General features: G+C 39.4%; 1 protein-coding gene across 5 annotated transcripts in view; it reads left to right on the top strand.

The window, feature by feature from the left end:
• Nucleotides 1–14,670, top strand: part of Ddr (discoidin domain-containing receptor 2) — a 221,474-nt gene that overhangs the window by 100,225 nt on the left and 106,579 nt on the right. For all 5 annotated transcript variants that reach the window (XM_090174440.1, XM_090174441.1, XM_090174439.1 and 2 more), the window contains one exon: nucleotides 566–824. In XM_090174440.1, coding sequence (XP_090030566.1) covers nucleotides 692–824 — 133 coding nt within the window. In that variant the 5' untranslated portion in view covers nucleotides 566–691. The remainder of the gene's footprint in view (nucleotides 1–565; nucleotides 825–14,670) is intronic.

Below are 14,670 nucleotides of genomic sequence, written 5' to 3' on the forward strand. Positions count from 1 at the left end.
GTTTGGCGCAAAATCCCCGACTTCCCGCTCCATGCTAAAGTTCATTTGTTGGTAATTGGTCCACCACTCCCTTCGCACTTTCCTAATAGCTGACCGGAACAGGCCAAATTATAGAGCTGCGCCGCTATGAGTCCCCCCGTGTCATTGCGAGAGTATCCACCCGCGGGACCCAACTATACTCAACCTCCTTTTTCTCTTCCCTGTAATATACATGAATATAATTCTTTTTTTTTGGTCTTTGAAAACTGTTCCGTGCATGCCGGGTGGTTGGCGTGAAGGGTCACGAGTTTAGGTCAAAGCTGTAGAAAGAAATTGGCATTTATAATAGAGGAGGAAACTATGATAGGAGAGCTCCTCGCGGATAGTTGTTAGAAGACCCAATGCGCCGTGGTTTCAAATTCACTTCAACTGTGAATTATGAAGATGTAACGTTGGGAGTTCTCCGTGCTCGTCCGCGTTTGTGATTTCCTCATGAGGGGGGGTTCTCTAAATTCGTGATCTTTTACGCGCACCCGTATCAATCATATCGTGGAATTCATGGAACGTTCTTCTTTTATCTTTCCAGACTTTCCAGCAATGAGGAGATGAGTCGTTGAAGAAACCGCGAAGAAGACTGTAAATTATAACAAAGAGACGATTTTTTACGAAATGTTCCGAGTATTTTTATCGTCGTGACCTTAAATCTACGATAATGGTGACGCGGTCGTGGTCAGCCAGGTGCTGGACGACGAGATTTCGACCTCCCAAGATGGACGTCAAGTTCTACACGCTAATTTTAATTGCCTTTGCTACCAGTGGAACGGTTTCGCCTTTGGAAATAGGTGGTGAGTGTTAATTTTCCATTAATATCTTTTATAGTTGGTAAATTTTGGTTTTTGCGTCGCTATCGTGCGAATTTTATCGGTACTTTTAAAACCGGAACCTCACGGTTACTCGCTGGTCTTTTAAAATCGATAGCGAGTCTTCCCGCAGCCCATATATTTTCGAAACATACTTTCCCCATCGGAAGCGTTGTTTATGGTTTATTGCCAATACAGGGGACGCGTTACTCAAGCCAGCGGTGAAAGATGGTAAACCATGGAGGAACAGACGGGTCAGAGCCGTGATACAACGTATGTTGTTCCCCGGAGGAACCCATTTTTCAAGTTTTCTTTTAAACTCATTCCTTTACCCCCTTGAACACTATATAGCGGGACCAACGATTTTACGGAGGTAGACCCGAAGAAAGATGTACCAGCGGCACGGTATCGCGTTAAAGCTTCTTCCAAGAAGACTTACGCGTTTCCTTAAATCCATAGTCAATAGTGCGCGGCTCCGTGGTCGTATTTGCCGGACCGCGGGGAAAGGGACCAAAAAAGCGTGTTTCGCCGATGATAAAGTTCTCGGGCGCGTAATAGAGAAACCACTAAAGTCGAGCATTGACGGTTATTGATTACGGATAAGGAAGGACGACACTTTCACTCAAACCACTCAGCCTCCAGCTAACTGGCCTGAGAAAGCAATACATCGATATAGAGTCGCTAGCTATCACGAGCAATGCCGAAGACGATGTAACCCAGGCCTCTGACTATAACGATGGTGAGAAATACGAGACAGCATCGCCACAAGCTAGCTAGGGGTGAAGTCACTTCCAAATACCCTTATTCGAGACTCGAGTATAGTCGGTGCAAGAACTAGCCCTAAAAGGAGGAAAAAATCCTAGGGCCAACGCTACCTAATTTAGCGGGATTCCAATGTTATCCCGAGCGCCTTTTCGTCTGGCGTCCGTGGTGGAGCGCGACGGAGCCAAAGGCGCCGAGAAAGGCTTTATCCCAAGTATATACGTAGTGTTTTACACAGAGGAGCTCCGGGGTCCTCGGGCTGGGGCTATGAGGCGATTAATGAGGCGTGCAGGTTGTCCTTCAGTCACGTGACTCTCCTAATGGATCCTGGGCTATCGTCTTAAGGAGGACGTATTAGACCGGCCACAGTCGCGAATAAAGGATTTCTGTTTGGTTAACTATGGATGGCACCGCCGTCGCTTTTGCCCAGGGCTTACCGGACGTTAGTTTTGATTAGAATTGATTTAACTGAGGGAAAACTTCGTTAACCCCTTTTGTTTGTTTAGGCGTTCCGTTTAGTCGCGCATTTTCTGATTGAAAGGGAATCAGTCGTTGTTTGGCTTTTCCACCCCAAAGGTTCGAACGTGCGATAATATACTACGCACTTACTGGAATAGGAATTTTTCTTGATTTTAGAAATTTATGCCTTTCTATAAAGTAACATTGGCCTTCTTGTTTAGATGTATCGGGCGCGTCACTCGTGACGTAGAAGTGACGTTTCACTATGATAGCCAATAGACGCTAACATTAACTCTATTTATGTCTTATTCAGCTTGTTAAAAAGTTCCACGCGCGTCTTGATATTTTAGCGTAAATGGGCTCGTGCGATTTAGCGCGTGCTCCTTGAAATGAAAAAAATGCACGAGCTAAAATATGAAAGAGCGCGTGGAACATTTTAACAAGTTGAACAAGACACTAATTAAAATTCTACGAGTCGCCCTTTTTATAAAGATCAAGCCTTCAAAACTGAACTGAACTCGTACGTATCTCGAGACGAAAGCGATACATTAAAACAAGTTCGGCAAGCGTAATGACTTTATAGAAAGTCTTATTAACGGGGTTTTGTCTATTATCTAAGGTATTTGAGAAGTTTTCCGCGAAAACATAACCTAACATAGCAATAGTGGTTGTCCATAACAAATATAATAATTCAAAGAATCTGAAACGTCTCCCGTCTTTTTATCTTTCTGGATCTTATTTTACGACGCTATGAAAAGTAAATAAATCCCCGCATTATATGGCCTTTCTTTTTAGGGAGATTCAATATTCGGCCGCCAGAGGACGCCGTTGAAAGTGAAGTAGTTGGGCGTGTTTCCGAGACAGGAATTTTCTTGAAAAGCTCTCTCTGGCGGCGAGCGGTGTCGCCAACAAGCTAGGTTATAAGAGGCGGGTTTCCCCGCACTATTCCTATAATGCATTTAGAAGACCCCTTGCTTTCTTTAGATCAATGGCCGTAGCTTTAATCTTTTTGGTCTATTAGGGGGGGGGGGGGGCGGAGACGCGCCTAGAAAGTTCTTAGGTTCGCTTTCTCCTATTACTCTAATGGATAGCGAACGATTTTGCACTAAACGTATTTGTGACATGAGCTCATCGTCAATCTCCCCAAACAAATACTCCTCTCACTGTTATTTCTTAGATGGATAACTTTATTTGAATATGAATGGATCACTCTGGAAATGGCTTCGCCGGAAATTCAATGGCTTACTCACATTTAATTTTTAAAGGCAATGCTGTAATAAGAATTTATTACAAATAAAAGGTTGAACCAAAGATAATATAAACCTCGTACAAACCCTAATTTCGAATTCTGAGAGCTTTCTGACTGGGATTTTGTAACGGAGCGTTTACCCACTTAAGGCACGTGAACTCCGAAAAATCACCTCCATTGGGGCTTTTGCGCTAACGGGGCGTCATCAAAGTAGGCCATGGTCATATCTATAGTTGGTTACCATGGTCACTATGGAGCTAATTTTTTCGGAGTGGGTAAACACTATTGAGTACGCGTGAGGCCGTTATTTCGAATCTAAGGTACGAAGTCTATATTATCTTTGGTTGAACCATACTTTGATTTTTTGAGGGTACATATCCTTACGGAAATGACTTGATCAAATGTCCAAATTTGGTTTCATCTGGAATTACGACGTCCAGTTTAAATCCAATTCTGTTTGAATCAAATGATTTCGAACACATTATAAATAACGTTGATATTTATATAATTGGATCAAAATATATTGGATTGAAAATTTACTTTTCAAGTAGAATTTGGAACTGACCAATTTTGTATACAACTTTAGTATCAAAGTTGATTCACCATTTTCATAAGACTACTTACCCTTCATATTATTTTTCAGCGGAGCAATACAAAATTTGTATTTAAAAAATCAAATTATAAATCCAACAATAGACTGAATACCAAATTTTTGAGTTTGCATAAAATACGCTATTAAATTTGCCCACCCTATTTTCGAAAAGAAATCGTTTGAAGCCCCTCCCTTTCACGTTAAATTATTGAAAGGGGTATAGCACGACGCTTTTTTTAAGTACCTCCCATACCGCGTATTAGTTTCTGTAATGTCTCCTCTCGTTTCTAAGGTTCTAGCTTCTAATAGGTTGACAATTTTTTAGATACCCTCAGCCCATCTTAAAGGGAATATACAATCATTTCTGACGTAAGTGCTTTACTCGGCGTGTAACGGGGAAGGGGTTCCGATAACGCGTCGTATTCGACGAGTAAGCCCCACCTGTTATTCCATCAGCCCCGTTCGGTTATCGTATAAAAAAGATATTAAAGGGCCGTTATCTTCGTCTTCCGAAGCTGGCTGCCTCTTTTTGTTTTTTGAAATTCATATCTATAAGACGAGCGTCTATAGGCGCGTCTTCTGGTCGCGTATGGCGCCATCTATTACGAGTTTTATAAAAGGGGAAGAAACGATCCCTTCATTAGAAAACGGGTGCTGTCTTTACCACGGTGGCCCCCCTCTATTAAACGTATATTTCCCCCTCCTTTAACAATGTAGGGAACGACGATCGTAGCGCCCCCATCTCGAAACTCTTGACGTTGACGAATTGACCAGCCTTTAATCGCATCAGAAAACGCAAGCCAAGCGTAACGTACGTTTTCTCCTCTTTTCCTTCGCTCGTTCTTTCCCTTCTCCAGAGGCACCACTCACCGGATAGTTCCTACGACAGCGCGCGGTTCCTTCTCGAGTCGACCGACTGCGGATCCCAGTACGAGCCGAGATCCCAAACCGGGTAATACCGTTCCAGCAGCTATTGTGACCGAATTCAATAAGACGGTTTCGTTTACATTTTCAAACTCTCTTGGATTTCCTTTTTTTCTCTTCTGGTTCGCTGTTTTTCTTCTATTTCGGAAGATCAGTGCTAACGCGTCTATCGCGCCTTTCAAGACTCGGAAGAAGCCGCGGAAAAACCCTTTAGAATTCTATCCCGTTCTCCTCAGGAATGAAATCTCCTTCTATTCAAATTTATATAAGGGTTTCGCGACGCTGAAAGGGTTAAGGAATGTTTTAAACTTTTTTCTTCTTCTCTACTTCGCGAGCTTTCTTTTTTAAGAGAAAATTGAGGAAGATGGTTTAAACCGACGGAAGGGAAATGTATCTGACGTTTTTTTCCAAACCCTTTAAAATGGCGAGAGGGGATTAGGACAAGGGCCCGGAATGGAAAAAAAGGTCGAAGTTTCGCAACAGATTTAATACCTCATAGATCAAGATCAAGCTTTTCGATTATTTAGCAAGTTTTATAAAATGAGGAAGAGAATGATTTATACGCTATTTAATTCGGGGATGAACGAAGTAATTGCCTATTCAACCCTTTTTTACCATTTTTGAAATTCAGATATGATCTTACTGTAATGTAGAATTTGCAAATGTGTGTCAATGTCGTTGGGAATATTGTCATAAATTCAATGATTTCATTTAGCCTAGACGTAATTACCATCTCATTAGAACTGTTAGATTTAATTTAGCAGTGAACCCCCAAATAAATCTGAACTCCTTTAAGCATCAGAACTAAATAAAGCAACAACTTTAAGTGTTTTAAACCCTTTTGAAAACATCTTACTCTTTAACTTTCTGTCATCAAGAAAACTAAACATTTCAATTTTTTCACGTTTAAAATAATCTCGCGCAAGCCCCCAAAATCTCTTTTTAGCTCTAAATAATCAGCACTCAAAAAACTATTACAGTTATCTAAGAATTGAAGAAGGGTTTCCTGCCTCAACAGCCTCATTTCCCCAGGGAAGGGGGGTCCGGGTTCGCCCTTTTTCCCTCGATTAAAAAAACTTTTTAACTGGGACTTAATGAGCCGTTTGAACCGGGATAGTTTTTGCCCCGCCGCGCGTCCTGTCGTCACTTTTCAATTCCTTTTCGTAGTCTCTCTCCTATTAAGGAATAAAGAGACCCATCTAGAAGAGATCTCCAAGAAGGGTTGCTTCTCATTACTCGCCAATGAGAAGCGATGGACAGATGCGAGCGCCTCATTGCGGCCGCCTGCCGAAGAACAAAACTTCCCTTGTTGTTTTATCATCTCTGTCCTCTCCTTCATATTTTAAGTCATCATAACCTGGCACGAATGACACTGCCTTAGTCTTTATTTTGCCCCCAGAAAAATCTCTTCACTGATATTGCTGATAAATGAAGTTGACAAGTGTGGCTTTCGTCTATAATTTCTTTAGTTTGGCCCCAAAATTTTGGAACGGGCAATCGAATGCTATGAAATTGTATTGGTTGTAATTCTTGCTGAACGAATGAGGCGCAGTGTTTCTGTTTCCCTGCCTTTTGGATCTACCTACGTAGGTAGGGTGTCGGCTGGAGTTGCTTTAGCATCCGTTCTTATTCCCACTGCTGTGTGCGAAGTGAGGGGTTGGTCGTCCCATTGTTGCACCATCTGCTGGGTTGAGTGGCTTGCGTCGAAGGTGAGACCGTCAGTGGTAGGGACTGTAGGGTTCTCTCGCTGCCTTGGCTGTTCTGTCACCTGTCCGGGCTGTGGACGCAGGCGTAGGGCAATATGATGAGGACCTCCGGTGGTGTGCACTCTTTTTGCGGTACACCGGGCTACAAATCTGATACACTTGTACCAATACAAGGGCAAACACGAGGAAAATGTTAATAGTTGGTAAAAGCTTTAATTGTACCGTAAAGGTCAAGCAGCCTTTACTGTTACCCTCTGTTAAGATTTTATGAAAATTTTAAAAAGGAGAAAAGGTCAAAGGGAATAGAATAAAAATATTTTTCGTGAATGGTGAAACTTGATAGATTACGTACCATCTTGTTTGCAAAGGGAAGATTCTTTCATTTTGATGACTGGGATTTGAAACGAAAACTCGGCGTCGTGTTCTTTCAACTCGAAGGGAAGAGGTGCCCCTTGGTTGGTTTGGTTTATCCATATGCCTCTTTTTCAAAATATGATAGGGGTTCTTTGTGGAAGACAAGAACGTTCTTTCAGTGACCGTTTGAAAAGTGGCGACTCATAACCCTGACGAATCTAAATTTAAAATGACTCCGCTATTGACATTTTTTCTAGTCTTCCGCGAAGCTCGCCTAGTCTCGTTTCCTTTGGAGTTTTAATTAGTATCACTTGGCTCGCGTGTTGAGGAATAGTTGGGCTTCCAAACACCGAGGCTTAGAACGGCCTTTGCTGATAGTGGAACGAATGAACGTTCGCGTAATTTGTTGGCTCGCGTTTGCTCGCTGATAAATGTGCTCTCGTTAAATTCTCCCGGTTTTAATTTTAACAGATTATGCGCGCTTGTCTTATTAATGCCCGTAACCGAATATTCACAGTTGACAAATCTTGGATTCATTTAAGCGCTTGCGTAAACATTCGCCGCCACCCTTTATAATAGCTTGACGAATATCTTCTCTAAGTCTATAATATCCGAGCGGACATAGGGGCCGGTTTCAACGTGGTTGCTTTCAAAATTACCTTCTAATTAACGTGATAAATTCTTGGAATACACATTGAAGTTTCGAGTGGAATTTTTAAAACGTTAGGAAGCTTGTTGGCGAAGCAATTTACCCCCTTTTGTAGCCGTTTAATTGTTTGAATTTACAAAACATATTGTTCACGTTGTATTTAGACGAACTTTTAGAGATTTAAATAAAGTCGTCAGTATTATAGGAAGTTTACTTTAATAATTTAATTTTTTTATTAAATAAAATAATTTATTTCGCCGTTTCCAAATACAAAGAGCAAAATAGTCGGTATTTTTTATTTTATTTTCGAAATTTTCTTTACTTTATAACCTTGTTTCAATTTTAACCTTTTCTTATAAAGTTTTTAACCGACTTTCTGAAAAATATTACACAACTTTACAGAGTTATTTTAGAAAACTGCCCAATTCTGGTAGCAAGATTTTTAAAACAATAGTTTAAATTTCATTAAAATCACAATCAATATGTATATTCGATGATGCTCAATATAGATGAAACCAGTGGCATAGTCTGAAATTCTTCAAGGAACGGTCAGACTGTATAAGTTTAGAAGAAGATAAAATAGGTGTGAAAATTTAGTACAGGTAAAACTACGCTCATTTTTCGAAATTTTCTTATTTACTTTATTATCTTGTTTTAATTTTAACTTTTTCTTATAAGGTTTTTAACCGATTTTCTGAAAAAGATTACACAACTTTACAGAGTTATTTTATAAAATTGCCCAATTCGGGTAGCAAGATTTTCAATACAATTGTTTAAATATTATTAAAATCATAACCAATATATATATATATATATTGTACGATGTTCAATAGATTAAACCAGTGGCATAATCTAAAATTCTTCAGACTATTTAAAAGTTTAGAAATAGGGGTGAAACTTTAGTAGAGGTACACAGACTCGCCACTGAATGTCACCATGGTAAAACTAATAATTTGACACTGCTTTTCGTAGGACATTCTGCTTCAACAATTTCGAGCAGTAAAAGAAGTTGCTTTCAAAATTTGTAACGCTCGCGAAGCGCATTGAATTTAATCGTTAGAAGGGAAAGGAGAATCCTGCGCTTCTAAACTACCGGTAATGCGCATTTTTCCGTTGGCAACACCGTTCCACCCTCTCCCCTTCCTTCTTCCAGAGAGGGATAGAGAGAATCTCCTGTTTCCGAGACACCTGATGTCCTTGCCTATTGATTTTTTCCTGGATGAGCACAAGCGCAACTGCCTCGCTGCATCCCAGATAAAATAGCATCGCTTTTTTTTTTCACTCCACGACCGATCTTGAAGGAAAAATAAAAAAAGATGGGCTTTTCTGTCTCCGGAGGTCTATCTTCGAAACGTTCTAATTATTTGGAACGATTGGAACTGTGATTTTTTCTTCGCATTTCGTCCGCGTAAAATAGTTTATTTTAATAGACCAATCCCACCGTAGTTGCTTTTTGTCGATAGATAGTGCTGCGAAATTCATATTAGAAGGATGACTGTTATGTTCTCAATTCCAGAGATGGTTATAATGGAATTATGAGATTTAGTACGCTATGGTTATGGCAATGCGGTGGGATTGACTCAGCGGTAGAGATCGGCGTTTGAATAAGAAATTATCCATTTATTTATTTTTATTCATAACCGACAATTATCCAAAAAATATCAGAAAAAACCGATTATTTTTGCATGTTAAATCGTTGTTTATTCGTATAAAATGTTCGTAAATAAACAGTTAACCAAAGTTCTTATGATTAATCGAAATTTTTCCGGTTAATTTATTTGTTCCGCCGATCTCTACTCAGGGGTGTCTGATTGAGGAGTTAGCTTTGAGTTTGTCAGCTTTTTTCAAATTTGTCCGAAATATTTATTAGAATTAAAAAATCAATTCGTTAAAATCTATATTTTTCAATTTAAATATATTTATTTCAGGGAAATCATCGCGTTATGTTTAGTCATAAATACCAAAGCAATTTCCTTGGTGACACTACTCAAGATTACAATGAGGTTAAGTTAAAAGCTCCAACTGCATTATAGTCCATAACTGGTCTTTATTACCCGAGGGGCTGATCACTCCGCGTAATCGGTGTACAGAGCCGTACCTTTGACTGTACTAATGGGATTACGCGTAATCTTTGAAGTCCCTGCCTTTGGCAGTGCTAATCTAAGCGTAATCCGGTGTACAGACTTTCTAAAAGTGGTTAGCCCATCGTTATTACCTTAAACCTAAAATGAGTCTAGCTGTTCATTTTGGAAAAATAACGTACATAAAAAGATGGAAAAAAATATCCATTAATCTAAAGTGTTTTTTAAATTTACAGTTTTCGAAGTATGATTTGCTCATGGGTTAATAATTTTGAATTTGGAGTCTTCTTATCTAACTCACTGACCACTGCCCAATATACTTTAAAATAGTCTTAATTTCTTAAATAACTTCGAACGCTAAGGATCTCCAAACCACTAAACATTAAAATGATGAAATTACTCTCTCTTACAAAAAAAGCCGAACTCTTAGCTTGGCGAGGAAACGAAAACGAGGCAATCTTCTCACGGTACTTGACGAACAATTTATTCGGAACTTCTGGTGAGGCGTTTATATCGGATAAGAAAGAATTCATTTATAGAAACTCTCGCTTATACCATGTTCTTATTTCTTTCTTTCAATTGCCCATACTTCCGGATTAGGATAAAAATGACCCTTATATCCCCAGAAAAGAGAAAAAAGTCTGCCTCTTATTTCGAAGAATGGTTGGGGCCCTTCGCTGCATGTGCCAGGAATAAGGCTGCAAATTACGTTACGCTTCCTATTACACCAGAAATACGTTCGCGTCTCTCTAAAGTTCCACTTCCAAGACTTATTTCTGGGTCTTCGCCGTTACGTCTTAGGTCTCCTGGCAGTTACCGCGAAGCCGGGGAATGTTCCTACCTTGTCCTCGACTGACCTTCCAAGTGACACCGAGTGCCGTTACTGTACGTGCGTGTTCCAGTCCCTCGGCTGATATTCGAGATCCAAACCGAGTACTGAGGTCTTTTATTCGTTTCCTTTCGTCTGGACCGACCCTTTAATACAGCCCGACTTTCGATTGTTAAACGTAACGAAACAAGTTGTCCCGTTCGAGTATATAGTCCATCCTACTCTTCAGGATTTACTGGTGCCTTACTGACGGGTATGTTATTCATACGCGTTTTTTAGTTTCGGTATAAGTCGGAACGAGGACTTTTCTCTCCCTTTGGTTGTAGCGTAGCCGCGTGGGCATTCTACAGTTCATATTACAGTTTTTCTCAAAGTTGTTCCTTTGTTAGGACGTTGGCTTCTAACAATAGCGAAAGTCGTCACCCGAGAATCCTGCTTATACGAGTTGATTTGTTCGAGTTTTTTTAGGCCATCGGGGTTTTGTTGCTTGTAAGAATTCTATTCAGACGCAATTTATTACGCAATTTTTTCTGTTCGGAATATTTTCTTCCGACCTTATAATATACAAAAACGTACTGCGGATCGCCTTTCAGGATGATATTGGATTTTTTCCAGCAATGAAACTATGATTTTACTTTAAAGGAGCACCATTTTTTTTAGGATTTCTTAATATGATTTGAAAATATGAATTGTGAGAAAGGGTTTTATCAAAAGTAAATAGTCAAAGAAAGTCTTAGGACTTTAGTTTAGTTTGAATCAAGATTGTATCTATTTATGAGTCATGTTGAGGCCATTTTTAGCTTGGCCTCCAATCCCCTTCGAGCTCGAAAATTAAGCTTCATCAAATCAACTGGGTATCTCATTGGTTAGCTAAAACTGACGTCTTCAATTCGGTGATAACTGCGTCTAATTTTCTAATAATAACTTAGTGTTATTATGTTACTTATGGTTTAAATAAATACATTATAACTTAAATTAGAATCTGATATTATTTTAGCAATCGATGGAATTAACAACGGAAACATTGTAGATCGTAATTTGTTAACACAAGTTAAATTTTTCGTTATTAAAGCCGCAAAGAGAACTACTTTTTACCGCGGTGGAATACACGTTTTTATTATATCCCTGCAAACAGGTACAGTGCACGAAAGCGAAATCTTGAAAAATAGTTTCAACCCCAATTTTATTTTGTTTTTATATAATTTTGTTTGAAATCTACCGCAAAGACAATGAATTTCTTACGTTCTATAACGTCATCTCCAAATAGCGAAATGAGACTAAAAATATACTGAAAGCATCGTTTAAAACTGAATTGAAAATGGAATTCCCGAGAGACAAATTAATAAAGTAACGTCTCTTTTGACGGCAAAGTCGAGAGCTAAAAAAATAAATGCATAAAATGTCGAAAAACGTTTGATAAATGAAACTGCTTTTTGCGTTAACACGTTTTAAATCATTTCTAAATTGAGATTCATTCAAATGAAACCTGGCCAGGAAATAAAAATACAAAAAGAAAAAAATTTCGCTTTGGGGAAAGTCGGCTTGCTCGAAATGAAATCCCTCTAATAATTAATCAAAAGAAAAGTCGGTACTCCAAAAAGAGAAAACTTTTGGGTATTAAATAAAAAGAAATTTAGGAAAAGGAGATCTCCTTTTTATTTCAGTCTTTCGCGAGTCAACTGCGCCGAAACACCGCCAAAAATTGATTTTTCCCTCCGCTAGAGAGCGCCAGCATCTCTCTCTCTCTCCGAGCCAAATAAAAAAGAACTCTAGAGAACGAGGCGTATTGCCACGAAACGTTTTCCAAGTGCAATTTTTAAAACTCCTGAAATTACACACGTGGAAGTCCAAAGCGCACTCGGAATTTATAACTTTGAGGTTTTTCTCAGGGGGAAAGTAGTTCTCCCCCGCTCAGCGCCGGTGGCGTGCCGGGAAGAAGAAGTTCCGGGAGGATTCCCTAATGAGGGAAGCGGGTGAAAAGTCCGTCGTCGCTCCCGTAGTTGTTGCGGCAGTCGACCGACAGAGGGGGCTTTTAAAAATTAATGTAGCCGCCTCCTCCTTCGCTTCCTCTTGCCGTGTTGCGGCCATTACAAAAGGCGTCATCATATCGCCACGTGCCAGAAATTTACTTTGTATATAAATGGGAAGAACCTTTATAAACTATTTTTCATTTTTTTTTGCTTAGAGGTAGCTAATGGCAGCGGGGTGCTATGTATGTCCGGTTTGATGGGCTTAATTTGTAGTTCCCTCCTATATTACTGGGGAAATTAAGCAGTTGTTGGGTTTCTAAACCTGATTCACGATAAATTTATGTCTGCTACTATGTCATCGAAACAATTTCAAGGTCACCTTGTTCGAAATTATAGCGTAAAGCTTCTATATTTTTTACCATTTTTTTGGACCGTAACAATTAAACTTAAAAACAAATTAGACTTCCGGTTTGTTTTCATTGATAATTTTAACCATTTAAAATTTTTAAATAATAACAATAAATTATCATTTTCCCAAATAAGAAGTTATACTAACAATGAGAGTACACGAGGTGTTTATTGCCGATTTTGTTCAAAGTCGGGCGTAATGTAGACCTATATGAGATATAAAATTTCCCAAAAGGAGACGTTGCACTACCCATTCGTTTTGCTATAGCAACCGAAAATGTTTTTGATCACTGAAAACAATAAAATCTCCATTTAAAAAAGCATGGGATTTTCTCGGTTTCACAGGGTCCTAGCTACGAAAATTTTGAAAATTTTTGAAAATCACGAAATGTGTAATTTGGACCACATTTAGGTAAATTTCATCAAGTTTGGGTAAATTGAAACATTTTTAGGGTAAATTTGTAACAAATTTTGGGTAAAATAAGGGAAAAATCTTATTTTGGTTGTAAGTGGTTCAAAACATTTTCGGTTGCCATGGCAAATCGAATGGGTAGTGCAACGTCTCCTTTTGGGAAATTTCATATCTCATATAGGTCCACATTACGGCCGACTTTGAACTAAATCGGCAATAAACACCTCGGGTACTCTCCTTGTAAGAACATACAGTTGAACAAAGACTGTATGAGCAGTAAGCAGTTCACACATTGATTCTCGGATTAAAAACCACGCCCATGTGTAATCTTTTAGCTTTTCTTCCAGTACAAAACTGTGGCTTCATCTTTTTTGTTAACCCAAATAAGAGTGCATTTAGATAAATTGATTTTTCGAAAGACAATTGTTGAATAACATCATGAATAACTTATCGAATCTGAGTTTTAAAGTTCTGTCGACATTAACTGGGCAATACAGTGGAAAGGAGGTTGGAGTCACTTGTTCCGGAATTAATTCTTGTTTATACCGATGGGGCTACCGTCCTAGGTGAAATACCTATTTGGTCTACGAGTCATGAGGGTCGGCAGAAGCTGCCAGACCGGTTTTAACCACTTCGTAAAATCCATGTTTAAAACTGATTTTTTAAAGTATAAATTAAAGTGCAAAAGCTATGAAAAAAACCGAAATAATCTGTTATTTCGAATAAAATATGAATAAAGTACGAAACTAAAACTTTCTGATTTGAAACCTCAACACTATATAGGATATAACAACTCCTTCTGCGTTGAGTTTGCAAGTTCTCTCCCCGCGGTTTAAAGGGTTTTTCCTCCGAGCTCTTGTTAAGGTTAACGGTAATATAGTTAGTGTAGGGAGCTGTTCGCTCGTGTGGCATGAAGGGCTTGCCACCACCCTCCTACGCATTGTAACCCTGCCACCTGAATTAATGGCTTTAAAAGTAGCTTGATGACTTAGACCTAAGATGGTGACTTGGGTGATAAGCCTAGCTGATTATTATTATTATTATTTTTTTAATGGTGGTTTCACGCTGGTTTTAACCTGCTAAATCCATATTGACTTTTTTCTTGAAAAATCCGGTTGTTTGCCAACCCTGGTACGAGTGGTGTCAAATCGATAAAAATCGAGCGATTTCTCCGACGAATCGGTATCGGGGGTCGAAGTACTTCGTATTCTTACGCGATCTCTTGTTTTTTCATAAACGCGCGGAAGACGCGGGAGTATGTATTCTATTATCCTTTTCTTCCTCTTGTCTCTCACTCCTCTTCGGATGCCTTCCGCAGCCTCTCTTCGGGCGGTGGTGCGGGGACGCTCACTTTGTCCCTGGATGCAGTCCTCCGCCGACGGATCAATCCATCTAAGCCAGAATCAACCAAACTTTTACGCCGTATTGAACGGAAT

The sequence above is a fragment of the Leiobunum rupestre genome, chromosome 5 (assembly GCF_980474605.1).
Source record: "Leiobunum rupestre chromosome 5, qqLeiRupe1.1.hap1, whole genome shotgun sequence".
Lineage (NCBI taxonomy): Eukaryota > Metazoa > Arthropoda > Arachnida > Opiliones > Sclerosomatidae > Leiobunum > Leiobunum rupestre.